This window comes from Phytophthora infestans, genomic scaffold (assembly GCF_000142945.1).
Source record: "Phytophthora infestans T30-4 supercont1.28 genomic scaffold, whole genome shotgun sequence".
Classification (NCBI taxonomy): Eukaryota; Oomycota; class Peronosporomycetes; order Peronosporales; family Peronosporaceae; genus Phytophthora; species Phytophthora infestans.
This window is the reverse complement of record NW_003303731.1, coordinates 1097863-1125327: the sequence shown is the minus strand read 5'-3', so window position 1 is coordinate 1125327 and position 27465 is coordinate 1097863. Positions and strand designations below refer to the sequence as shown.

The window sequence follows — 27465 nt, the reverse complement described above, 5'->3', positions numbered from 1 at the left end:
GATGGCTACTGCCACATCACACCGCGCCGTCTTGCTGCAAGCTCTGTCAGCTACAAATGTTTTGCGTGGACTTGGTTGCGTCATTAAAAAAGCCAAGTGGTTACAGTACTACGAATTCCGAATAAACAGTTTGTCATGGCGGAGGTGATGGAAATTTGCAGGCTGTTGCGTCGTCGTTTGCATTGGTGGTGAGCATTTTCGATCAACCATGGACTCGCACAACTCGCGTCAAGGTAACGATGCTTTAGTCAACCGTGGCAGCATTCTAATATGTCCCATTTGTCGCCAAGAAGTGGGTAGTTGACGACACGAACAATGAAGTGGATATTATTCTTCTCACTACAATATCAAAAGGTTCTTATTTGGTTCGCTACTATATTAATATATGAAGAGGATATAAGCTCCTCACATGGATCACAAAGGGTTCATATTGAACTGGCTACTAAAGTGCTAGACTAGATATCGTTTCCACTTGCACACCTTCTCTCTTTTACGGCATCGCCGTTTGCTGGTGGTGGTGGCCTTCGTGGGGGTAACCGTGTCCTTCATGAACGGGTTCGGACTTGTCGCCCTTGATCTTTTCCTTCACGTCATGCATTTTCTCCTTCGCACGCTCCATGAGAGACGGCGAGAGAGACTTTTCTGCAGCCTTGATCTGGTGGTCTAGCGCGCTGAGGCTGAAGTGGTCGCGAAGAATCTTACGCACGAGCGTCTCCACGGTCTCGGAGCTCCCCATGACGCCTCCGTTATCGTCTTTATTGCCGCCGAGAGCACCGCTGTGGTGGCCCTCATTCCTGACACCCCCCAACATGCCTCCGTGTGCATTTCCTTCTTCCCGGTTCTTGTCCAAAACACCTCCGCAAGATGCACTGGTGTTTCCTAAGAAGCCGCCGTCCTCACCTCGCTCGTAATTGTTCTTTCCGAACAAGCCACGGTCTTCACCTCTCTCGTTCTTTCCGACGAAGCCACGGTCTTCACCATGCTCATTCTCGATCTTTCCGACAAAGCCACGGTCTGCACCACTCTCGTTCATACCGACGAAGCCACGGTCCTCACGTCGCTCGTTCTCGTTCTTGCCAAAGTACCCGCGATCATCTTCTCTCGCGTTGTGCATCTCACCTGTACCATGCAGTCCGCGGTTGTCTCCCATTCCCTTGTTATTGCGCCCACCAACGGCGGCATCAACTCGTCCCTTGACTCCCATGCGCTGCTTGTTCTCTCTATCGTAGTTGCGAGCCGTAGTCTTCAAGGTTTCGATGGCTCTGGCCGTCGAGTCCATCATGTTACGAGCAGAAGCGATTTCCGTCTTGGACGGCTTCTGGTTCCTGTTGATCTCGTGGGCCACGTGTTTCAGGTCCGAGGCCGTATCCTTGGCATTGCGCATATCGGTCCGCATGAAGGACGCCGCCGTATTCCTGGATTGATTGCCATTGCGACTGTCGTAGTCGGACAGGTGCTTCTTGAGCAGCTTCAGGCAGTTCGCCGTCTCGTCAGCGGTCTCGTTCAGCACTTGCTCTAACTTGAAGAATTCCTCCTCCGTGGCAACTTTTTGATCGGTGTGTTTGCCCATGACCATGTCCGACATTGGGTGATCTTGAATTTCTTTTTGCTGCAGCCATCCTAATGCTTTTGATTGTACCTACGCCCAACGGAATCCGCTCAGGAGTGGTGGCATTATTGTCTCGTCATTTGTCGCGCAGAACATGAAGCCATTATTTTAGGGGAAAAGCTTGAAAAGTCCCATTATTAATAGATGAATTGCGACACCCTCTTTAGTAAGTAAGTACGTCTAAATACGATTGGTGAGATGCTATGAAATGCCCCATGAACTTCCTTGCAAAACGAAAACGCTGCGTTATCTAACGACTGCCAAAATCACCAGCAAGTGTATCCATCTGAAATACGACACTGTAGTATTGGTTAGCGATTATTCCACTGATGCCAAATATATCGTTTCTGCTGCTGATGTTGCAAGCGCTGGTATACAAAGGATGGCTACTGCCACATCACACCGCGCCGTCTTGCTGCAAGCTCTGTCAGCTACAAATGTTTTGCGTGGACTTGGTTGCGTATAAACAGATTTGTCATGGCGGAGGTGATGGAAATTTGCAGGCTGTTGCGTTGTCGTTTGCATTGGTGGTGAGCATTTTCGATCAACCATGGACTCGCACAGCTCGCGTCAAGGTAACGATGCCTTAGTCAACTGTGGCAGGATTCTAATAGGTCCCATTTGTCGCCAAGAAGTGGGTAGCTGACGACAAGAACAATGAAGTGATTATTATTCTTCTCACTACAATATCAAAAGGTTCTTATTTGGTTCGCTACTATATTAATATATGAAGAGGATATAAGCTCCTCACATGGATCACAAAGGGTTCATATTGAACTGGCTACTAAAGTGCTAGACTAGATATCGTTTCCACTTGCACACCTTCTCTCTTTTACGGCATCGCCGTTTGCTGGTGGTGGTGGCCTTCGTGGGGGTAACCGTGTCCTTCATGAACGGGTTCGGACTTGTCGCCCTTGATCTTTTCCTTCACGTCATGCATTTTCTCCTTCGCACGCTCCATGAGAGACGGCGAGAGAGACTTTTCTGCAGCCTTGATCTGGTGGTCTAGCGCGCTGAGGCTGAAGTGGTCGCGAAGAATCTTACGCACGAGCGTCTCCACGGTCTCGGAGCTCCCCATGACGCCTCCGTTATCGTCTTTATTGCCGCCGAGAGCACCGCTGTGGTGGCCCTCATTCCTGACACCCCCCAACATGCCTCCGTGTGCATTTCCTTCTTCCCGGTTCTTGTCCAAGACACCTCCGCAAGATGCACTGGTGTTTCCTAAGACGCCGCCGTCCTCACCTCGCTCGTAATTGTTCTTTCCGAACAAGCCACGGTCTTCACCTCTCTCGTTCTTTCCGACGAAGCCATGGTCTTCACCATGCTCATTCTCGATCTTTCCGACAAAGCCACGGTCTGCACCACTCTCGTTCATACCGACGAAGCCACGGTCCTCACGTCGCTCGTTCTCGTTCTTGCCAAAGTACCCGCGATCATCTTCTCTCGCGTTGTGCATCTCACCTGTACCATGCAGTCCGCGGTTGTCTCCCATTCCCTTGTTATTGCGCCCACCAACGGCGGCATCAACTCGTCCCTTGACTCCCATGCGCTGCTTGTTCTCTCTATCGTAGTTGCGAGCCGTAGTCTTCAAGGTTTCGATGGCTCTGGCCGTCGAGTCCATCATGTTACGAGCAGAAGCGATTTCCGTCTTGGACGGCTTCTGGTTCCTGTTGATCTCGTGGGCCACGTGTTTCAGGTCCGAGGCCGTATCCTTGGCATTGCGCATATCGGTCCGCATGAAGGACGCCGCCGTATTCCTGGATTGATTGTCATTGCGACTGTCGTAGTCGGACAGGTGCTTCTTGAGCAGCTTCAGGCAGTTCGCCGTCTCGTCAGCGGTCTCGTTCAGCACTTGCTCTAACTTGAAGAATTCCTCCTCCGTGGCGAATTTTTGATCGGTGTGTTTGCCCATGACCATGGTTGTTGCAGTGCTGAGCTGGTTGTTGAGATTGGCTAGTCGGTATCGATTTGTGTGCTTGAGATCAAGTTTTGAAATGAACGATGCGGGGCAAGTCCGACTGAGCCAAGCTAACGATTCACTCGTCCGACATTGGGTGATCTTGAATTTCTTTTTGTTGCAGCCATCCTAACGCTTCCGAGTGATACCTACGCCCAACGGAATCCGCTCAGGAGTGGTGGCATTATTGTCTCGTCATTTGTCGCGCAGAACATGAAGCCATTATCTTTAGGGGAAAGTCCCCATTAGATGAATTGCGACACCCTCCTTAGTAACTAAGTACATCTAGATGAGATTGGTGAGATGATGATATGCCCCATGAACTTCTTTGCAAAAACGAAATCACTGCGCTATCTAACATGTTCGATCTACCAAAAACACCAACAAGAATGAAAGAAAATGGCAAATGGCCTGTATCCATCTGAAATACGACACTGTAGTATTGGTTAGCGATTATTCCATTGATGCCAAATATATCGTTTCTGCTGCTGATGTGGCAAGCGCTGGTATACAAAGGATGGCTACCGCCACATCACACCAGATAACCGCGCCGAACCTCTACCAGCTACGAATATGTGCGAGGACTTGGTTGTGTCGTTAAAAAAGCCAAGTGGCTACAGAACTACAAATTCCGAATAAACGGTTGTCATGGTGGGCATTTTCGATCAACCATGGACTCGCACAACTCGCGTCAAGGTAACGATGCTTTAGTCAACCGTGGCAGCATTCTAATATGTCCCATTTGTCGCCAAGAAGTGGGTAGCTGACGACAAGAACAATGAAGTGGATTTTTTCTTCTCACTACAATATCAAAAGGTTCTTATTTGGTTCGCTACTCTTTCAATTTATGAAGAGGATATAAGCTCCTCACATGGATCACAAAGGGCTCATATTGAGCTGGCTACGAAAGTGCTAGACTAGATATCGTTTCCACTTCCACACCTTCTCTTTTTTACGGCATCGCCGTTTGCTGGTGGTGGTGGCCTTCGTGGGGGTAACCGTGTCCTTCATGAACGGGTTCGGACTTGTCGCCCTTGATCTTTTCCTTCACGTCATGCATTTTCTCCTTCGCACGCTCCATGAGAGACGGCGAGAGAGACTTTTCTGCAGCCTTGATCTGGTGGTATAGCGCGCTGAGGCTGAAGTGGTCGCGAAGAATCTTACGCACGAGCGTCTCCACGGTCTCGGAGCTCCCCATGACGCCTCCGTTATCGTCTTTATTGCCGCCGAGAGCACCGCTGTGGTGGCCCTCATTCCTGACACCCCCCAACATGCCTCCGTGTGCATTTCCTTCTTCCCGGTTCTTGTCCAAGACACCTCCGCAAGATGCACTGGTGTTTCCTAAGAAGCCGCCGTCCTCACCTCGCTCGTTATTGTTCTTTCCGAGCAAGCCACGGTCTTCACCTCTCTCGTTCTTTCCGACGAAGCCACGGTCTTCACCATGCTCATTCTCGATCTTTCCGACAAAGCCACGGTCTGCACCACTCTCGTTCATACCGACGAAACCACGGTCCTCACGTCGCTCGTTCTCGTTTTTGCCAAAGTACCCGCGATCATCTTCTCTCGCGTTGTGCATCTCACCTGTACCATGCAGTCCGCGGTTGTCTCCCATTCCCTTGTTATTGCGCCCACCAACGGCGGCATCAACTCGTCCCTTGACTCCCATGCGCTGCTTGTTCTCTCTATCGTAGTTGCGAGCCGTAGTCTTCAAGGTTTCGATGGCTCTGGCCGTCGAGTCCATCATGTTACGAGCAGAAGCGATTTCCGTCTTGGACGGCTTCTGGTTCCTGTTGATCTCGTGGGCCACGTGTTTCAGGTCCGAGGCCGTATCCTTGGCATTGCGCATATCGGTCCGCATGAAGGACGCCGCCGTATTCCTGGATTGATTGCCATTGCGACTGTCGTAGTCGGACAGGTGCTTCTTGAGCAGCTTCAGGCAGTTCGCCGTCTCGTCAGCGGTCTCGTTCAGCACTTGCTCTAACTTGAAGAATTCCTCCTCCGTGGCAACTTTTTGATCGGTGTGTTTGCCCATGACCATGGTTGTTGCAGTGCTGAGCTGGTTGTTGAGATTGGCTAGTCGGTATCGATTTGTGTGCTTGAGATCAAGTTTTGAAATGAACGATGCGGGGCAAGTCCGACTGAGCCAAGCTAACGAGTCACTCGTCCGACATTGGGTGATCTTGAATTTCTTTTTGCTGCAGCCATCCTAATGCTTTTGATTGTACCTACGCCCAACGGAATCCGCTCAGGAGTGGTGGCATTATTGTCTCGTCATTTGTCGCGCAGAACATGAAGCCATTATCTTTAGGGGAAAGTCCCCATTAGATGAATTGAGACACCCTCTTTTGTAAATACTAGGAAATAAGTTAAGCATGTGGAAATGCGATTGGTGAGATACCCCATGATATCTCATATAAAACAAAGCCCCTGCGTTTCTAACGTGTTAAGCCTTGGCAGATTCAAATAGAAATTATTTGTCACCAAGAAGCGGTTTCATAAAGTATCAAGCTGACTACTTCAGTGCTACACTAGGAGTCTTGTCCACCTGCACACCTTCTCTCTTTTACGGCATCACCGTTTGCTGGTGATGGTGGCCTTCGTGGGGGTAACCGTGTCCTTCATGAACGGGCTCGGACTTGTCGCCCTTAATCTTTTCCTTCACGTCATGCATTTTCTCCTTCGCACGCTCCATGAGAGACGGTGTCAGCGAGTTCTCAGCAGCTTTGATTTGACTGTTTAGCGTGCTGAGGCTGAAGTTGTCACGGAGTACCTTTCTCACAAGTGTCTCTACGGTCTCTGAACTCCCTACGACACGGCCGCCGTTATTGTCTTCGTTGGAGATATTTCGGCGTTTCTCTCCGCTATCTTTCTTACCAAAGAGACCACCGTCCGACTCCGACGAGCTCGAGGAGGACGAGGCGGCAAAAGCACTACGCTCCCCATGTCCACCAACGGCGGCATCAACTCGCCCCTTGACTCCCATGCGCTGCTGGTTCTCTCTATCGTAGTTGCGAGCCGTAGCCTTCAAGGTTTCGATGGCTCTGGCCGTCGAGTTCATCATGTTACGAGCAGAAGCGATTTCCGTCTTGGTCGGCTTCTGGTCCCTGTTGATCTCGTGGGCCACGTGTTTCAGGTCCATGGCCGTATCCTTGGCATCCCGCATATCCGTCCGCATGAAGGACGCCGCCGTGTTCCTAAAACGATTGCCATTGCGGCTGTCGTAGTCGGATAGATGCTTTTTGAGGAGCTTGAGGCAGTTGGCCGTTTCATTGGCGGTCTGGTTTAGCACTTGCTCCAACTTGAGGAATTCCTCCTCGATGGCGATATTGTGATCATTAGGCTTGCACATGACCATGGTTGTTGCTGTGTTACTACAGTAATAATTTTGTGTTTTGACTTGTGTACTTCAGACCTTATGTCGGAATGAGCGGACACGACGACTCGAACGAGCAGGCGAAGAGAGCGTTTGGATGAGCCCTACAATGGGAGACTTTAAATTTTCGGTTTTTTGCTGCAGCCATCGTAGTGCTTCCTCAACGGCAAGAACAACACTGTCGCGGATGTCATTGATACCAAAGTCCTCATATAAAGCTCACACACAAGTACTGACTGGATAATTGTAGTTGAATCGCTATGACCATTTCCGCTCCATTACATGTAAGAAAAAAGTCTGCGGTTAATTCTATTAGACAGTGCACTGCTTAGCCTCAGATACTGACGAATCCAGTACTGCTCTTGTTGCTCAAAAAAGTCATATTTTCGATCGTCGAGTTTCGCAAAATTTTCATACTTGTACTTCTCCGTCAAAACCTTTTCGTTGGCTGCTAAAAGATCTGAGAAATTCAAAATCACCCGATGTCGGACTCCTCCTCAGACAATCGATACCGACCAGCCAATCTCAACAACCAAATCATCACTGCAACAACCAAGGTCATGGGCAAACACACCGATCAAAAAGTTGCCACGGAGGAGGAATTCTTCAAGTTAGAGCAAGTGCTGAACGAGACCGCTGATGAGACGGCGAACTGCCTGAAGCTGCTCAAGAAGCACCTGTCCGACTACGACAGTCGCAATGGCAATCAATCCAGGAATACGGCGGCGTCCTTCATGCGGACCGATATGCGCAATGCCAAGGATACGGCCTCGGACCTGAAACACGTGGCCCACGAGATCAACAGGAACCAGAAGCCGTCCAAGACGGAAATCGCTTCTGCTCGTAACATGATGGACTCGACGGCCAGAGCCATCGAAACCTTGAAGACTACGGCTCGCAACTACGATAGAGAGAACAAGCAGCGCATGGGCGTCAAAGGACGAGTTGATGCCGCCGTTGGTGGGCGCAATAACAAGGGAATGGGAGACAACCGCGGACTGCATGGTACAGGTGAGATGCACAACGCGAGAGAAGATGATCGCGGGTACTTTGGCAAGAACGAGAACGAGCGACGTGAGGACCGTGGTTTCGTCGGTATGAACGAGAGTGGTGCAGACCGTGGCTTTGTCGGAAAGATCGAGAATGAGCATGGTGAAGACCGTGGCTTCGTCGGAAAGAACGAGAGAGGTGAAGACCGTGGCTTGTTCGGAAAGAACAATGACGAGCGAGGTGAGGACGGCGGCTTCTTAGGAAACACCAGTGCATCTTGCGGAGGTGTCTTGGACAAGAACCGGGAAGAAGGAAATGCACACGGAGGCATGTTGGGGGGTGTCAGGAATGAGGGCCACCACAGCGGTGCTCTCGGCGGCAATAAAGACGATAACGGAGGCGTCATGGGGAGCTCCGAGACCGTGGAGACGCTCGTGCGTAAGATTCTTCGCGACCACTTCAGCCTCAGCGCGCTAGACCACCAGATCAAGGCTGCAGAAAAGTCTCTCTCGCCGTCTCTCATGGAGCGTGCGAAGGAGAAAATGCATGCCGTGAAGGAGAAGATCAAGGGCGACAAGTCCGAACCCGTTCATGAAGGACACGGTTACCCCCACGAAGGCCACCACCACCAGCAAACGGCGATGCCTTAAGAGAGAAGGTGTGCAAGTGGAAACGACATCTAGTCTAGCACTTTAGTAGCCAGCTCAATAATAGAGACTGCGTCAAACAAAATGTTACTTATGAACCTTTGAGAGTTATCGAGATAATCGAGCTTAAAGCTGGCCAATTGATTTTGGCACTTAACCGAAACAGCGACATTTATTGTAAACTTCCATCGAAACAACTGTAAAACTACCCTTATTCAATTGCTTTTAACAAGAGCTTTTAAATAACACTTGAATCTTTAAAATTGAAAAAATATTGAGCTCACAACACTCCTAAATGTATCGTCATTTCGAGGGCCCATAAATGATGATAATATTTTTGAGCGACCACAACTTTTTCAGTTTTAAGCATTATGCAGCTTATAAGGGCTCAAAAGATAGAGGAGACGCCCCGCTTTCGTTTAGAGTGCTAAAATCGCGATTCGTACTTAGATTCATAAGTAACATTTTGTTTGACGCAGTCTCATTATGAACCCTTTGTGAACTATGTGAGGAGCTTATATCCTCTTCATTAATTAAATAGTTGCGAACCAAATAAGGACCCTTTGATATTGTGGTGAGAATAATTATTTCTTCTTCATTGTTCTTGTCGTCAGCTACCCACTTCTTGGCGACAAATGGTACGTATTAGAATCCTGCCACGGTTTGCTAAGGCTCCGTGAGTCCGTTGACTGTATCCTCTGCGAGGGTGGAACACCCAGCACTTTGCGCTAGACGAAGTTGGCTTCCGAGAGTAGACAAACTCTAAGTGAGCGGCAGTTCACAGGTTGAATGGGAGCGAAGTGACCAATTTAAGGTATGTTGTAAAGGTATGTTTCGACCGCAAAGCCTGTAGGGCGTGCGGGAGAAATTGTGTTTTCTACTTCAATTTGCTCAATCTACCGGAGCTCCACTCGCCGTCATCCTCGCCTGTCATTATTCACTCGAGAATTAGCTCCTACAGCAAGACATCCAGCGAAGAGGTTTTTTTTCACTCCACCATGAACACCAATCAGGAGAACAGCAACTCTGCGACCAGCGCACCATCAACGCCCCAGGCAACGGCAACGGCCGCGGCGATCGCGAACAGCGAAATGGCTCAAGTCGTCGACGTGACAGGTGGAGTCGAGCCATGGACCGCATCGTCTGCCCGGTCAACGACGAACCCTTTTCCACTCCGGGCCAGTAAGCATGCGGCCAAGGCGAAGACGCCGTCCGCTCCAACGCTCCTGAAGGCAATCAAAAATCCCACGAAGCGCAGCGCAAAGTCGGGTGCCGTCACAGCCCCTCGGCGGAAGTCGGCACGCACCACAGCCCCGACGATCGACGACTCGGACCTCGAGGAGAAGGCTCCGACGCCTGTGTCGACACCGATGACGGAGGCCAGATTACCGCCGGCGGCGACAGCCACGCAGAAAGAATTGTCAGCGGTCGAGCAAGTGGCCACGCAAGGCTGCAGTGGACCCAACGGCTGCAGCAAGTCCTAACTCCACAGCTGAAGACAGCCAGGCCGGCCGGTCATCGCTCCTCCCGACCACGGTTCTGGCGCGTCCGAATGCAGCACCGTTGTCCAGGAGCGGCTTCAATCTCGAAGAGTTCATGAATGCTTATGGATCGAGCGGCTCCTCAGCTGTCGTTGCGCGTGCAGCCGCTGCACCCGCCGTCGCGCTTTCGGAAGGTGAATCCGCTGCAATAGCTGCACTGAGGGAGGAGAATGCTCGGTTGCTCCGCATGCTGGACGCTTAGGGTACTTCGCAATGCGTGCTGCCAGCCAGCTCGGTCGGAACCACCCCTAACGCTCGGGGCGAGCTACCACCAAGGGCCGTGTGCTACCTCTCATGCACCAGCTTCCCAGAAGGACACAAGAAGGCCAAAGGAGAATACAACCCGCCACAAGCGCACCTGCTTGCCGGTGGTCGGACATTCAAGAATCTCCTCTCTCAAGAAGGTAAGCCCCTATCTGCTATGTCTTTCGTCCTGTGGATTAGAGAAGCGGAGTGTATCAAGTTCCTGGTCAACCCGGCTAGGCTCATGGCATTATTTAGCGGTCGCCTGGGCTCCCGTAATCTCACCCTCTTGCATTTCAGAGAGATATCAGAAATGGAATCGCTTGTGATTGGTTCGAACAACGGCAACTTTGGTAGCGACGTTAGCCCTTCAGCTCAATAGCCTCCAGCGACGACTACTTGCGCCTCGTACGATGATATTCTCGACGGAATCCACGGCCTGGCCAGCTTCGGAAACGAATTTAGGTACGATCACGTACGCAAGATCACTTCGCGCCTTCGAGTCTTTGTCTCCAAAAACAAATCGGCGGACCCAGGCAATACGCCGCAGCGAGTGGTGATGACCCTACGCTACGCGAATAAGTTCCCGGGCAATGCCATTGGGCATCTGCAGTCGGACTCCCCTCAGTGGTGGCACGGCTACTGTGAGGCCCTTCGGGTCATTGACTACCATTCCAGCGAGTGGACACTGGCTCTGGTGAGCACTCTGACCCAAACAGAGCCGCAGCTGCCACAGCGTCGCGCCGACGCCGACCGACGCAATTCGCGCGACCAAGCTAGAGGCCCGGCGGTGCCGGAAGACATCCGACGCATGCTTCCTGTCAATCGTCGCGGACAAGAGCCCTGCTTACGCAACCACGCTGGTCTACCATGCTCCGGAGGAACGCGCGACCGCTGCGGAAACCCTTGCCGCGCCCACAACTGACAGGACGGTATCCCTGCCCCTGTTCAAGAGTGGGTCAGCGAGACCTACGGCGCGCGCTCCATCAACCATCGCCGCTGATGGTGCCGAGAGGTCGACAGCTCGAGTCTCTTTCGGAAAGAAACCCCAGTTAAGCAGACAAATACATTACTTTCTGCTGCTGCGTTGGTACCGAGCACCCTCACATCTGACCGGAAGACTTCCTCCGGTCCAACTGCTCAGTCAAGTCGACCCTCATCGTGTACTGGCTTAGTTCCAGCCAGGACGACGGGCACCAAGCAGGCGGATCCCACGGCAGCCTTGCGCCCGTTGTCGACCGGCCTGCAACTTGCAGCTATACAGCTACCTGTGGCTATACAGCCATTCCGTGCTAGACAGCACCAATTGACCATACAGTCTCCGGCTATACAGCCCCCCTTCAGCAACGTTGCTGGGAGGAGACCCTCGGGTGGCACAAGCTCTGCTCGACCAATGCATCTTAATAAAAATGCCCAACAGTCAGACGGAAAGCTTAGCTCCAAGGCCAGCCCTCTACCGAAAGGGAGGAGTCAACGAATTCTCCGGCCGGTCATCACGAGAGCCAAGGCGCAGCGGATGAAGAATATTGCACACGAACGATAGCAGCTGATTGAATGGACTCGTATCACCACGATCTCTGCCCGCCTGCGCGCGGTCGGCCTGCAGCTCCCGACCAAGGCATATCCCCTCATCTGCGCGTCCAACGACGGTGCCGTGTATCTTCTAAATCGACCACTTCAGAAGACATTGTCCCGATTTGTCCGCCAAACAAGGCCGACGCTGCCTGAATTTGTCGAAATGATTCGAGGTCAAATCACGGAAGACTACCGCCCGAACAAGCACATGAGCCCGGTTATAATTGAGAAAGCGTGTGCCGGTTATCCGCAGCTACAGCGACTTAAACAGATTGTGGGCGTCCGTGTTCACATCCGAGATTCATTTACGCGCTCGGTTGTTCGCCCTACAAACCATGGATCTGCTCGTGAAAGGATCAACGTCCTCCGGAAAAACATCCGCAAGGAACAAGATGCATGGCGGTGCCTGGTTCTCGACAAGGATATTCTCGATCTCTGGCCGGAGATCGTCGTGAGCCCGTTTGGCGTTGTTGATAAGTCCGGTGGCGACCCGGCCTCAACTGGTCGAACCATTCACGACCTTTCATTTCCCGAGGGAGCCTCGATTAACGACCATACCGATGCAGCCGCCATTCCAACACCGGAGTACACCCACTGTGATGCTGTCGCTAAAGAAGTCCTCCGCGTGGCGGAGAGCCATCCCAGTCACGAGGTGATGATTATGGCCGACGTCGCTTACGCCTTTCGAAATATCAGTCTGCACAGCGACAGCGTACAATGGGTTGCTGGCGTCGTCGACGAGGAGGACGCGCTGATAATCGAGCTCTGTGCCCCGTTTGGATGGACCGGGTCCCCTGGCTCCTACGAAATTGTGGGTGGAGCAATTTCGTATGTACATTGTGCACACACAAACGAAGCCAGCCCGACGGGTTTCTTTAACTACCACTGGGTCGATGACCACGTTTACGTCGCCGCAGACGTCGGCTCCAATTGCAGCGACGCTGAGCGATCGCTGCGCTACGCAATGACAGCAATTTTGGGTGCGACCGCTGTTAACGAAGACAAGTTCACCAACTGGTTCAGCAGCCAAAAGGTCCTCGGACTGAAAATTGACTGCGCCGCCAGAATCGTATCAATGCCACATTCCAAACTTGCTAAAGCGCGTCGGCTTGTGGCCTCGGCTTTTCACTCGGCGCAACTCTCTCGGCAGTCGTATCGCTCCCTCCTTGGCAGCCTCCATCATGTGACAACGTGCATCCGGCCAGCCAGACCTTTTCTCCAACGGCTACGCGTCCGTGAGGCCCGGCTCCATCGTTTCCCATCGGTATCCATCTCGGCAGAAGTGAAGTCTGATCTCAAGTGGTGGTGGCTCATACTACACTCCCCCCGTTTGAACGGCGTTGCCATGGAGTATTTCCACGCCTTAACCTGCTCTGACATCACCGTTGAAACAGATGCATCCGATTTTGGTCTCTGTGCGCTGGATGTAACCTCCCGTTCCGCCCTCACGTATTAATTCAGCCCCGCCGAGGCGCACCTAGTGTCTGAGTTCAAGTCGTCGGGCGGCAATGGCTTCGATCTCAACTTCCGCGAACTCCTCTCGTGTGCTTTCGCCGTTCATGCGTGGGGCAGCCACGATGTCCCGGCCGCTGCACATTCATTTCCGGATCGACAACACGTCCGCGGTGGCATGGCAAACCAAGCTGGCATCCCGTAACCCACGGGCACAGGTGATCATTCGCTTGCTGGGCTGGTGGGAAACTACTTACCGTCTCTGCTTCTCGGCCTCTCATACCCCAGGCGCCGAAAATGCTCGCGCTGATGCTGGATCACGGCTCGGCGCTCATATTTCGTTTGCTAACAAGTTTTCGTTTCTTACTCGTGGATGGTCGCAGATATCACCAACCATTACTTCCGAGGATCTGGCCAAGCTTTGGCTACGTATCTCCGCTCTCACTCCGTTGCGTCTTCCACGTTCTTCAAGTACGCCGCTGCCATGACGAAATGGACCAATTGGACCGCTCGACGAGGTATCCATCCCCGACTCACGCACCTGCACGTCAACGACCAAGTACGCATCATCTCCATTTTTGTTGTTGACGGATTCCAGCATGGTTATGGGTCTGGAAAACCGATTCAGAGCTCCACCATCCTCTTCACCCTTCATGGGATTAAGCACTTTTTCGCGGCCGAAGGTCATGACTTTCCAATCGGCCACCCACATATCAGCATGCTGCTCAAAGGCATCCGCCGCATCGACCCTCCCCGTCAGCGTACGGCCCCCCATTTCAACTCATCTTCTGGGGGCATGCTTTGCCTCGTTACACCTCGACGACGCTGCGGCTCAAGCTCTGTGGGGGGTCCTGTGTGTGTCCTTCTTCTTCTTACTGAGGAGATCTGAGATTGCAGCGATTACACGAACTATCTTCAAATGGTTCGCGCTCCGAGCCAACGATATTTCGGTAGCAGACATCCACGGTTTCGACACAAGTAGCCCAGCAGAAGCGCATTCCGTCACGATTCGGCTACGAGGATCCAAAACCAACCAGAACGGTCTACTAACCACGCGGATGCTTGAACGTTCCGGCCACGAATACGTCTGCCCAGTGCTGGGAGCAATGCTACTTCTACGAGCGCGAGGGGATCTCCCGGCAAACATCCCGGCTGCCGTGCTCCTTGACAGCTCGGGTTTACCCGCCTGCGTGTCTACGGCCGATGTGTCGAACACAATCAAAAAGGCGGCATCAAGAATTGGCGAAGATGCTAGCTCCTGCTCGCACTCTCTTCGATATGGTGGCGCAACGCACATGTACCGAGCTGGAACGGACGCCATGACCATCCATTTTCATGGCCGATGGAAGTCCGATGCATTCAAGTCCTACACACACCTCTGTAGTGAATCGGTGTCCAAGCTAGCGTTCAAGATGGTAAAGGGCCCGAAGGGCGACTCAACCCTCCGTTAGTGAACGCAGAAAGCACGACCATCAAATTGGGGGCGCAGCTCTCCTCGTCCCCTGCTATACACCTTTGTCAATCCAAACTGGTGGTAGTGTAAACCAAAACGGAGTGTCCCTTATTTAGAAATTTATTTTTAAAAAAAATAGAAATCCCCAAAATTAATTCAGACCAATACGGATTTAGTGTAAAGCAAAATGATGAAGTATATGTATATCTTATTCGATGGTCGCCTCGATAAGAGTATCTTGTCTTCTACAGTACTGCACATGCACAACGTACATTACATTAGTGCATTGGCTATAGCCACGAGCGCTTCGCACCGGACGCCGTTATAAGTGTACGAACTCTTCTTAACGCTGACCGTCCAGGCAAGCAGCCCCAACACGAGCGCTTGATGGCACGTCATCGCTGATGCGCCGTTTTTGAGACGCAAACTCAAAGCTGCAACCCCTCTCCTTCCATTCCCCACGGCTGGTTAACATCTGCAAGCGCAGCCCAAAGCTCTCATCCTTGATGTACTCTGTCTAATCGGGTTGCTGGCCGTCTTGGTCCCTCAATCGATGATTTTGCAGGCTGTACAAGCTGAGAGGTCACTGTGTGCACCCACACTCTCGTGTTCTGGCGCCCATACGCAGGTTCACGCCCCCTTACATCTTTGTGTGTACCCCAGTCCGCAGCGCGCCCGTAGTTCGTATTGCTGGATGTGTCACTCGCGTTCTTGCCAGTTTGCACTACACTAAATCTACATTGCTCTAAAAACTAATTTTGTAAAATTATTTCTCAAATTTAGATGTTACTTCGGTTACTTCACTCCGTTTTGGTTTACACTACCACCAGTTTGGATTGGCAAAGGTGTAGTCGAGCTGATGGTCTAGCGATTAAGCGTTCTACTAATGAAGTTGAAGTTGCCCCTCATTTGTTGTGAAAAGGTATGTTTCGACCGCAATGCCTGTAAGGCGTGCGGGAGAAATTGTGTTTTCCACTTCAATTTGCTCAATCTACCGGAGCTCCACTCGCCAGTCATCCTCGCCTGTCATTATTCACTCGAGAATTAGCTCCTACAGCAAGACATCCAGCGAAGACCCGCCTCTCCTCGTCCCTTGCTCTAGTCGAGCTGATGTTCTAGCGATTAAGCGTTCTACTAATGAAGTTGAAGTTGCCCCTCATTTGTTGTGGAAACTGAGTATTTTTATAGGTAGGCTAAGCTTGAGTTAAACTATAAGTCACCTATAAAAAGCAATGTCATCAGCCAATGGTTGGCCTCGGACGACCTTGGTACCTTGTACCAAATATCCCGAACTATGACGTGTCTTACTTCATGTAACTAGGGGTACACTTAGGGCTACGTACCCAGTTACATCCTCCCCACTTAGGTTCGGTTTACCGACCAATCAGAATGAAGAGGTGTACATCACAAACTTTCATTCTCAAAGTCCAAATACATCGACTTGGCCGCGCGAGCGCGGTGGAGCTCACTTCACAGTTAGAGCTTTGAGCAGCAGTTTGAGTGCTCTTTTTTTTCTTGGTCTCCACATCGACCGTGACCATGCCCTGTAGCACTGCGAAGAGCAGTGCAAAGACACGCTCCAGGGCTGCTGCCGGAAGGCGCAAGCCAAGAGCACTAAGACTCACGACAAAAACTCGACACTCCAGGAGACTACTAAGGTGGCCTACGAGGTGATCGGCTCAGCTAGTGACGCGGCTGTGGGCAAGCGTACGAGCAAGCGCCGCAGTCCGTCACCCTCGGCTTCTCCAGACAACCGTCCGAACCCTCGGTTCGCTGAACGTGAGTTCGACGCATGCAGTGAGGATGAAACCGAGCCCGGGAGTGATAGACGTCACGGGTTTTACGCAACGTTAGGCTTGTACAGAGCGAAGAGAAGAATCACCACTCGGGGAGTAGACCGGAGCGAAGACACTTGAGGGGAAGAAGGAAGATTCCGAAGTGATTGATTTATCGGAGCTTACACTGTCCTCACTACCTAGGTCATCCAATCAATTGGTGTATCCAATCACCAACACTCAATCATCCTACTCGTCTAATCATCGATAGAGTAATCAACGTACCGTAATCATCGCGGGATCGTGTTGGACCGGTTTGGTTATCGGTTTACGGGTGCTTACCGCCTGAAACCGGTACCCCTCAATACGCCCCCTCAATGCGAACACGCGTTGACTCCGAGTGCCGTCGTAAGGTCCTTGTGACGTGGCCCCGGAAGCGTCTTCGTCATGATGTCCGCCAGCATCACAAAGGTCTCGCAGTACTCCAGCTTGACCTCACCGCGCTTGAACTCATCACGAATGTGATGGTACTTGATGTCGATGTGCTTGGCCCGACCATGGTTCACTGGGTTCTTGGTCATATTGATGCATGACTGGTTGTCTTCGAGGATCTTGAGCTCTGGTCCAGATTCCTCTGCTGCCGTCAAAATCTCGCAAAGTAGGCGGTGAACCCACTTGGCTTCTTGAAAAGCTAAACTTAGCGCGATGTATTCTGCCTCTCTTGTTGACAACGACACACTTGACTGATTTTTGCTCCCCCAACTCACGGGTGCGCTCATCAAAAGAAACGTGTAACCCGAAGTTGACTTGCGCTCGGAGTGGTCGCCAGCCCAGTCTGCGTCGGAGTACCCGCGGAAATCCACTTTGTCACCAGGCTTGAAGCAGATTCCATGCGACTTCGTTCCTTCTAGATAGCAAAAGATGCGCTTCACAGTAGTTCAGTGCTCATCTTGTGGGTTCTCCATGAAGCGAGAAACGTATCCCACGGCATAGACAATGTCCGGTCGTGTCGCGGTCATCAAGTTCATGAGTGCGCCTACAGCCTCGCGGATTGGAGCGTTCACCTTGGTCAATGCACTGCTTGGGACTAGTCGAGAGCTCAAATCAGCTGGACTCACCACCGCCTTGCACTCATCCATACCAAAACGCTTAAGGATGTCGTCGACATATCGGCGCTGGCACATCGTCACGCTCCCGTCAGCGTTGTACACCAATTCGATTCCCAGTACGAACGCACACTTGCCACTGTCGGTCATCTCGAAGCGCTTTTTGAGATCGCCCTTGGTGGTTGCAATTAGCTCGGCCGAGCTACCGGTCACCAAGACGTCGTCTACGTAGACCATCAGAAGCACACAGTGACCATCCACAATCTTGATGTAGAGACACGGGTCGTATGCTAAAACTTGAAAGCCGATGAAGCACACGTAGTCGTCGAAGGTCTCGTTCCACACTCGCCATGCTTGCTTGAGACCGTAGATCGACTTCACCAGCTCCAGACAGTCGAAGTCATCATCAAGTTCGACACCTTCTGGCACCATGCAGAACATCACCTCTTTCATTATGCCATACAGGAATGCTGTCACCACGTCCAGCTGGTCCAGGAGCCAGCCGAGGTACACGACCAAAGCAATGATCATGCGCAGCGTCACATACTTCACCACGGGTGAAAACGTTTCCGTGTATTTAATGCCATAATTCTACTTGAAGCCTTTCGCCACAAGGCGCGCCTTGTACTTCTCGATTGAACCATCCGCTTCGCGTTTGATCTTGAACACCCAATTCGTACCGAAGATCCGTTGACCGTTCGGTAACTTGACAGCTCGAAACACACCGCAAAGTCGCATCGGCCTAAGTTCGACACGGATGGCCTTGCGCCAATGCACTTTATCAGGCCCGTTCACCGCTTCTTGGAACGTTGCCGGCTCAGCTAAACCATTAGCTTTCCACTGCGTTGGCACATGCTCGCCAAAATACAGGCGGAGTTGTGTCATCGTCGACTTGATCCTTGACGTCTTTATCTTCTTCGTCGGCCACATCACAGCCACTTCGCACACCTGATCGGCGCTTTGTTTGACGCTCAAACGAGGTTTCTGGAGCACTAGCTTCTTCCAAACCGGCAGCCTGCTGTGCAGCGCGCGATCTCGTAGTTAGGCCGTGAACGTTATTTGTGCGGGACTTGCGTTTCCCCGCCTGCTTGAATTCCGTTGGGCCCGCAGTCTGTAGTAGCATTGATGCTGAGAGAGTCGAGGTCAAGATCGAAATCCGCGTCGTCATCGCTTGGCCTAGCCGTCGAAAACCCAAAGTTTGATTCGTCCGAATTGACATCGCGACTGATCACCACCTTCCCCGCCTCGATGTCATAAACTCAATACGCCTTCGACACTTCTTCATAACCCATGAACAACCCTTCGCGAGCCTTGGGATCCCACTTGAGTCTCTTTTCCCTCGGCGTCATGTGCTTCACACTTGGCTTGGACTTGTACACGATCTCATATGGAGTCTTGTTTTCGATCTTGGGTGACGGTAGGCGGATCTTAGCGTAGATAGCGGTCATCGCCGCTTCGCCCCAGAAACACTTCTCCAATTTGACATGGTGCAACATGCTGCGACCAATCGTGACGATAGTCCTGATAGCACGTTCTGCAGTGCCGTTCGGCTGGTGCGCGTACGGAACCGTGGTCTGCTGTTCGACTGCGTTACCGAGCATAGTGGTGTGCGCAGCCAGTAAAGGCCGTCCGCGAGATCTGCTGAGGCCACCACTTCCTTCGAATCCTTGCGCGCAACGTGCATGGTTTCACCGTTGAGCACCACTTGAAATTTGCCGCTTTTGTTGATCTGCGGCACCGATAGCAAGTTCTTCTTCATCTTCGGCACGTAGAGCGCGTTGTTGATCTCGATCTCGCGCTCATCGCCGTTGAACAGAATCACGCGCTCGATAATGGCCCCCACACTCTTGATAGCAACGTTAGTGCCATCTGCGACCTTCAGCTCGCCTTCCTCTCGTTCATTCAGCATGACAAGCTTAATCTTGTCATTGCAGATATGATGTGTCGCACCGCTGTCGACTGCCCACAACCCGGACATACTCTTGCCCGTCGAAACTTCACATTCCAACGAAACCGCAAACGTTAACCGATCATAGCCGTGGTCGTAGTCGTCGTTTCGCAACTGGACATTGCTGGCCCCGCGTCCACGACTGTTGCCGCCGCGTCGGCCTCCTCGATTCTCATCCTCTGCTTGGTCCAGCACTTCTCAATCACGTGCCCCAATTTCTCGCAGTAAATACACTGGCGAGACTCCCGCTCGGAGCTGAACGCCTTCGCCGCGTCTTTAGTCTTCACCGCAGAGGTCTTCTCGCCTTGTCGCTTGATACGCTCGTTCGTGAGCACCTTCACAACGTCTTGCGTCTTCAGCTCAGCAGTACTCATCTCCAGGTGTAGCACGCCGTTCTCGTAGCTCTTGGGGAGACTGCGCAACAAGCAGATCCCAACATCCTCGTCCTCCATCTTGGCGCCGATGCTACTAAGCTTGGCGCTGATGTTAAGAACTTCATTGCAGTGATGCAACACATTCGCGCCTTCAGACATCTCCATGCTGAAGAGCTGTCGCTTCAGGTAAATACGACCAGCCTTCTGCGATTCACCGTACAACGTCTTCAAGCGCGCCCACGCGGTCCACGCTTCCTCGCAGCTGTCGACCACGTGGTGGTAGTCCGCATCCATGTGGGGCAGCATCAATCCGAACGCGATGTTGCTCGACTTGACATACTCGTCCTTCACACGAGGGTCCGTGAAGCTTGGAGCCGTCTCTCGGTTCACGCCATACCATACTGACTTGGTCAGGAACACACCACGCATGTAGCGACTCCACGTCGCGTAGTTGTAATCGTTGAACTTGTCGATGGAGACCTTAGTTGAGCGTCTTGCGCAGAGGACATGATATTTGGGCTCATAACCGGATAGAGGCCACGGGTTTTAGGCAACGTTAGGCTTGTACGGAGCAAAGAGAAGAGTCACCACTCGGGGAGTAGACCGGAGCGAAGACACTTGAGGGGAAGAAGGAAGATTCCGAAGTGATTGATTTATCGGAGCTTACACTGTCCTCACTACCTAGGTCATCCAATCAATTGGTGTATCCAATCACCAACACTCGTTCAATCATCCTACTCGTCTAATCATCGATAGCGTAATCAACGTACCGTAATCATCGCGGGATCGTGTTGGACCGGTTTGGCTACCGGTTTACGGGTACTTACCGCCTGAAACCGGTACCCCTCAATAGGGAGCACGCACGATGCTCCTGTGGGCTCTACGGGGGGCACAGCCCAGTGCTCAGCGAGCACAAAGACGACAGCATGCAGTCGCTCGCTAGTGATCACGGTGATCACAGTCCCAGGACGTCGGTGCGCTCTGAGAGCCCGGCCGTCAAGGCAAAGGGCACTCCCAAAGCTGGCGACGAGAAGGAGGAGAAACCTCGCAAATGTATCTCGCTTGCCAATGGTCTTGCGCGTGCTAAGGCCGCTAAAGCCGAAGGCGCCAAGCTCTCTAAGAAGCGTCCGGCTTCGAAGCAAGAGGGTATTGGCCTCCCCAGGAGAGCTCTGGGGCTGACCTATTACTGGAGCCTCTCGTCGCTCCTCGTGGCCTTGTTGGCGACCACACCTCTGGGGGCGCTTACGAACGTACCCTTGTCCAGAAGAAGCCGTTGTTTGTTGACAACCTGGAAGCTGCTCGGTGTGTGCTTCTCGCGCCACACCGCATCCCGCTCAAGGACTTTACTACGTGTCGTAAGAAGCCCGATAACCGGGGTGGTCTCTACCCTCTTTGGGGTTATCCCTGGGTTCTGCCCGAGAACTATCCCACCTGGCGTTCTTGTGAGGACATGTTCTGGGCTTGGGTTAAGTCTCTCAAGTACTCATCCTCGGAGTTACGGGAGCTCCATGAAGATCAGCTGCTGTACCGCATCCTGGACCAGCGTGATCTTCGTGTTCGGTTTGCCTACATGGTCAGCAAGCGCATGCTGCAAAGGGGCATTCTGAAGCGCGCAGCTTCTAACGCTCACGATGAGCACGGGTACGGAGTGTCGTCAACGTCCGTCGGGCTAGAAGCCCCAGACTAGTTATGAAGCTGCCGCCGCTTCTGTTCCCAGATTGCGACAGCCTTCGGGCAGTCAATCAGGAGCCGCTCAATCGGCTCCCACGAGTTCTCGGAGTGGGCATAGCCCCTACACTTCACGAGGAGCTGTCGCTTACCGCGACACCGTTGCTCCTGAAGGATCCGCTCCACGACTGCTCCATTCCGATTCAAGCAGGGGCGGAGGTGCCCTCGTACGAGTACGAGTACTCGGCGCCTTCCGAACGCTTCTCTCGTCCGAGTGCTTCTCCTGTGGGTCCGACACAGGGCCCTGAGGCTGACCGTTTTCGTCAACGCGTCCTCGTGCTTGAGATTGCACTTGGCCTTGGGACTGGCGGGGATGCTGACACCCAGGCCGGGAATCAGGGTGAGCTCGCTCGTCTTACGGGCCACCTGGGCCTGTTGGAGCGTGAGGTCGCGAGCCTGCATCTGCAGGTGGACCGACGGGCCTCTTCGACCGATCTGGACGAGGCCTTCCGCATGATCCGACGTATCGAGGCTCTGCGCCCATGTCCGGAGCCACCTTCGGCGCACTCCCAGTCGTACGCGTATGGTGCGTACCCGATCTATTAGATCGTTTATTTTTTTGAGGCTGCGTGATGCGCAGGAATTCCGGTCACCTTAAGTCCAGACACTGGCGACGTGCCGATTGCGATAACAGTTGCTCCGCGCGGATCGTCAAGAAGCGAATTTGAAAACATATTTGTTTTTGCTTTAAATATGGGGTGCGAAGCGTATAACATGGTGCGAAGATAACTCTCGTGGTGGATGAGTGATGACATAAAAAAGGAAAAACCGATTGTAATCCACGTGGGTAGCTGCTGTAGCCGCTTACAATTTCATTTCGGCAGTCAATCATCATTTTTGCTTTAATACAGGTGGAAACTCGATTGGAAAGGCCAAGTGAGTGCAGGGATTTCGAATTACGAACTATCTGTTGTCGTGACGTAAGCAATGATTGGAAAAAATATATTGATCTTTCCGCCGGAAAAGTATTGCAAAAAAATGACTAACTGCGGCACTACCGAAATAAAAGTACTCAATTGAACAGCGAACCGAGATTACAATACTCAGTTGCATGGCTAAATGAAACTGCAATACCAAATTGCAAGACTACCTACAATATCCAACTGTATACACGTTTTTACTGTGCTGAGTCCACAAGCACATTGTGAACGCTCTTGATTGCTTTTGACCACAGGTCTAGAGTCCCAATAAGCGCGGTTATTCTTTAAGAACATGATGGCTTCGAACATGACGGAGGTCATCCGGTTTCTGCGCTCTGTCATCATGTATTTTGCCGAACTGAACGCGCTCCACCGATGCTGACGTTCCACGCATGAATCGAGGATAATGGGACGCCACAACATGATGCAACTTCCGCCGCTTGCGCTCTTCTAGTTGATGATAGTAACTTGTACTATCTCTCCATTCAATGTGTCTCGGTTCAGGCTCTCTTCGGATTTCGAATTGTTTGACGGCTTCTTTTTCACAGCTTCACAAGTCCCCTATCTTGCTGCTTTGAACTTTGGCGACCGCTGCCTCGAACACGGGCTTGTGAACAAAAGACGCATCTTGGCTAAGTAGTGGCTTAGTTCTGGATAGTCTTCTAATAGCTCATCAACGGCTCCCCGAGCTGAAGCTACGGTGACATCTTTACCTTGCAGTCCAACCATTATTGAATTGAACTTTGCAAGAGATGGGTAAATGCTTTATAACACTTAGAGATCGCTGTCTCTAGGAAGTTCGATTTCGCAGACTTTGCGAAGCTGGTTCTCAATTTCGATGAAGCGGTGATTCATGTTGTATGAAGATGACCATCTCGTGTCAATGTTGCGAAGAACCACGAGCTCCGTTAGCTTTCGCAGTGCAGATGCGGCCTTGAGGCTTGTTGCCTTTGCGCAGGTGCTGCACAACTTGTCTATAGCTTCGGTGGCACCGTTTGTTTCCTTCACGTAACCTTTCACTGCCTAGTTGAGCTTGTGGGCTGCACAACCTAACAGAGGGACACCAACAAGATCTGATGTCGCTCGATTCGTAGAGCAATTATCACCAATCAAGACAGAGATGTTGCCGAGAGACTTGTGGAAGACACTCAGCACGAACACCAACAAGTCTCTGTAGGCCTCAGCAGTGTACGACTGTTCGTCGAGTGGTGAGGAAAATTCCAGTAGCACTTCCTGGCATTCTCCTTCCACAAACACTGCAATCAAGGCGTAGATCCATCCTTCCAACCGTCGAACATGATCGCAGATCTCACAAGTAAAACACCGGTTATGGCGGTCTCGTCTAACGGCAGCAGCGCGTGGGTGTAGCTCTTTATAGAGCGTGATCAGTAGACTTAAGTCCAGCAAGCGCTCGGGTGAGCTCGTTGTCCACCTCACATATGGCCATATCCCGCATGACAACCCATACCAGCAGCTTGAAGCCAACCAATTTACGCTCGCTCACGTAGTCGACGACTGGAAATCCAAGATTGTTTTGCCTCGTTTCTATCGCTTCAGCGTGTTTGTTCGTAAAACTCGGCAGCTCTCAAGGTGCCTGTAGAGATTCGTGTATTCAGTCTCCCATCGCTGTAGATCTGCACTTAATGCAAGTGTACACAGCCTCGCCTCCCGAGCCGTTGACATCGTAGAAGGACTTGATAATGTCTGGAATCTGTCTCGTCGAGCCCTATTCTTAACAAATGTCATGATCGTTCTTGAGTGAGGAAGACAATGGTGGAGAAGAGATGCTGCTGAGCTCCGAAAATAGCTGATGAAGGTGAGTTCTACTCGAGCCTGAGTAAGATGAAGAATGAGTGACCGAGCACCACTCTTAACATCCTTGCTCCTATATTGAGGCTTGTGTCTATGCCATAGTCCTGTGTACCACCCAGGTATCATGGAATCCTCTTTAAAAAACTTCAACTTGAAGTTGCTCACAAATGGGAGTTGCAATTTTGAAGACCTATTCATTATTGCAAGATGATAAAGTATTGCAAAGTACATTGGAGAGCATGAAGGTATTGCAGTGTAAATTGCAAGTCGACTTTCGACTGAAATTCTCACCGCAAGACCAGACGTTGCGAGCGTCGACTGCAATACATGTATTAATATCAGTGATTATGAAAAATCGTTGTAAATATATATGTTTTCAATCACTGGACGTAAGTGGACATTTGAAGCAGCTTTTCATGCGCGTCGCGCGCGTGCATTGGACTCGCACAACTTGCGTTATGGTAACGGAACCTCAGTAGAACCGTGGCAGGTTTTTAATTTGATCCATTTGTCACCAAGAAGTGGGCAGCAAACGATCAGAACAGTGAAGTGGATGTTTATTAACATGGATATCAAAGAGGCTGGCTACTAAAGTGCTAGACTAATCGTCATTTTCACTAGCACACCTTCTCTGTTTTACGGCATTGCCGTTTGCTGCTGCCGCTGGCCTTCGTGGGGGTAGCTGTGTCCTTCATGAACGGGTTCAGACTTGTCGCCCTTGATCTTTTCCTTCACGTCATGCATTTTCTCCTTCGCACGCTCCATGAGGGACGGCGAGAGAGACTTTTCTGCAGCCTTGATCTGGTGGTCTAGCGCGCTGAGGCTGAAGTGGTCGCGAAGAATCTTACGCACGAGCGTCTCCGCGGTCTCGGAGCTCCCCATGACGCCTCCGTTATCGTCTTTATTACCGCCGAGAGCACCGCTGTCGTGGCCGTCATTCCTGACACCTCCCAACATGCCTCCGTGTGCATTACCTTCGTCCCGGTTCTTGTTCAAGACACCTCCGTCGGATTCACTGGTGTTTTTGAAGAAACCTCGGTCCTCACCTCGCACATTCTCGTTCTTCCCGAAGTAACCACGGTCCTCCCCTCGCTCGTTCTCGATCTTTCCGACAAAGCCACGGTCTGCACCACTCTCGTTCATACCGACGAAACCACGGTCCTCACGTCGCTCGTTCTCGTTTTTGCCAAAGTACCCGCGATCATCTTCTCTCGCGTTGTGCATCTCACCTGTACCATGCAGTCCGCGGTTGTCTCCCATTCCCTTGTTATTGCGCCCACCAACGGCGGCATCAACTCGTCCCTTGACTCCCATGCGCTGCTTGTTCTCTCTATCGTAGTTGCGAGCCGTAGTCTTCAAGGTTTCGATGGCTCTGGCCGTCGAGTCCATCATGTTACGAGCAGAAGCGATTTCCGTCTTGGACGGCTTCTGGTTCCTGTTGATCTCGTGGGCCACGTGTTTCAGGTCCGAGGCCGTATCCTTGGCATTGCGCATATCGGTCCGCATGAAGGACGCCGCCGTATTCCTGGATTGATTGCCATTGCGACTGTCGTAGTCGGACAGGTGCTTCTTGAGCAGCTTCAGGCAGTTCGCCGTCTCGTCAGCGGTCTCGTTCAGCACTTGCTCTAACTTGAAGAATTCCTCCTCCGTGGCAACTTTTTGATCGGTGTGTTTGCCCATGACCATGGTTGTTGCAGTGCTGAGCTGGTTGTTGAGATTGGCTAGTCGGTATCGATTTGTGTGCTTGAGTTTAAGTTTTGAAATGATCGAAATGATAGTACGACTGATTGGACGTCACTCGTCCGACATTGGGTGATTCTGAATTTCTCAGTTTATTTCTTGCAGCCATCCTAATGGTTCCTCAACAGTTGGATTGATAGTTTTATCCAGCTTTACCTCTGCGAAGCCTTCGCCCAACGGAATCCTCGCTTTGTCTCGTCATGAACAGGCAGCCATTATCTTTGTGGAAAAAGCTGAAAAGTCCCCAATATTGCGATGGCTGAACCTGATCATTTCAAAACGTTATCATTACGACGCACAATCATGGGCAAGTCTATTACCACTGAGCAGGAGTTTTCCAAGCTGGAGCAGAGGCTCGTCCAGACGGCGGACGATGCAACCAACTGCCTCAAAGTCCTCAAAGGCAACCTCAGCGAGTTTGACAGTCGCCACAAGCTCTTCTTTGTCAACACCTCCAAGTCCTACCTGAGGAGCGGCATCCGAGCGGCGAAGGACAAAGCGTCGGAGCTGCGAGCTGCGGCTAACCAGATTGCAGAGTGCGAGTCACCATCCGAATCGGAGATTACTGCTTCTCGAAGTGCGATGCATGCCACGGCCGATGCGTTAAATGAGATTGCGAGATCGGCTCGCACCTACGACAAGAACAACGTCAAGAGCAAAGGCATCTCAGGCGTCGTGTCCTCTTTGCTCGGTGGCAAGAAGCAAGCGAAGAAGGAGTCCAAGACGAGTGAGGACAAGGATCCTGTTGGTATGGCCAACAACAGGGTGGGATCACAAGGCATTCTTCGAGCTCCCGACACTGTGGAAGAAGTTGTGACAGCGACTTTGAGCGACTGCTTCAGCGGTTTTACGGACTTGCAACATCGGATTGCAACTTCGGAGAAGGCGCTGTCGCCGCTGTTTGCGAAGCGTATCGACGATCCCGCAGAGGCTAGCTGAAGTAAGATCTTGGTATCCTCGGTAGCTTGAGGCTGCCAATCTTAAACCATCCGTATTGTATTTCGCTCTTGTACGCTATGGGATACTTAATAATAAACTCTCTCAGTTATCGAGCAAAATATGTGATGGTGGACATATTTGCGGCACACAACTGACCTCGGTTTAAGGAGCTGATTGTTCGGAGAGGACAGCAAGTGTGCCCTGACAAAGCTCTGCGACAGACATGGTACATAGCGGTCTTCACAATTAAAGTCTTTCAGTATGGCATAGCTTTTGAGGCCCA

General features: G+C 51.7%; 7 protein-coding genes across 7 annotated transcripts; 2 read left to right on the top strand and 5 right to left on the bottom strand.

Annotated features, from left to right (window-relative positions):
• Nucleotides 1-490: 490 nt before the first annotated feature.
• Nucleotides 491-1585, bottom strand: PITG_13330 (uncharacterized protein; the record flags this gene model as incomplete). The annotated part of the gene is made up of 1 exon (XM_002899931.1): nt 491-1585. One exon carries the CDS (start codon nt 1583-1585, stop codon nt 491-493), a length of 1095 nt encoding a protein of 364 aa, XP_002899977.1.
• Nucleotides 1586-2441: 856 nt separating this feature from the next.
• PITG_13329 (uncharacterized protein) lies at nt 2442-3588 on the bottom strand (the record flags this gene model as incomplete). The annotated part of the gene is made up of 1 exon (XM_002899930.1): nt 2442-3588. The coding sequence occupies one exon, from the start codon at nt 3525-3527 to the stop codon at nt 2442-2444; it is 1086 nt and encodes a 361-aa protein (XP_002899976.1).
• A 925-nt stretch (nt 3589-4513) lies between these two features.
• On the bottom strand, nt 4514-5694 carry PITG_13328 (uncharacterized protein; the record flags this gene model as incomplete). Its single annotated transcript, XM_002899929.1, has 1 exon — nt 4514-5694. The coding sequence occupies one exon, from the start codon at nt 5602-5604 to the stop codon at nt 4519-4521; it is 1086 nt and encodes a 361-aa protein (XP_002899975.1).
• Nucleotides 5695-6129: 435 nt separating this feature from the next.
• On the bottom strand, nt 6130-6981 carry PITG_13327 (uncharacterized protein; the record flags this gene model as incomplete). Its single annotated transcript, XM_002899928.1, has 1 exon — nt 6130-6981. The coding sequence occupies one exon, from the start codon at nt 6919-6921 to the stop codon at nt 6130-6132; it is 792 nt and encodes a 263-aa protein (XP_002899974.1).
• A 440-nt stretch (nt 6982-7421) lies between these two features.
• Nucleotides 7422-8579, top strand: PITG_13326 (uncharacterized protein; the record flags this gene model as incomplete). The annotated part of the gene is made up of 1 exon (XM_002899927.1): nt 7422-8579. The coding sequence occupies one exon, from the start codon at nt 7422-7424 to the stop codon at nt 8577-8579; it is 1158 nt and encodes a 385-aa protein (XP_002899973.1).
• Nucleotides 8580-25139: 16560 nt separating this feature from the next.
• PITG_13324 (uncharacterized protein) lies at nt 25140-26252 on the bottom strand (the record flags this gene model as incomplete). Its single annotated transcript, XM_002899926.1, has 1 exon — nt 25140-26252. One exon carries the CDS (start codon nt 26187-26189, stop codon nt 25140-25142), a length of 1050 nt encoding a protein of 349 aa, XP_002899972.1.
• A 279-nt stretch (nt 26253-26531) lies between these two features.
• Nucleotides 26532-27182, top strand: PITG_13323 (spore induced hypothetical protein; the record flags this gene model as incomplete). The annotated part of the gene is made up of 1 exon (XM_002899925.1): nt 26532-27182. The coding sequence occupies one exon, from the start codon at nt 26547-26549 to the stop codon at nt 27180-27182; it is 636 nt and encodes a 211-aa protein (XP_002899971.1).
• Between the last annotated feature and the right edge of the window lie 283 nt (nt 27183-27465).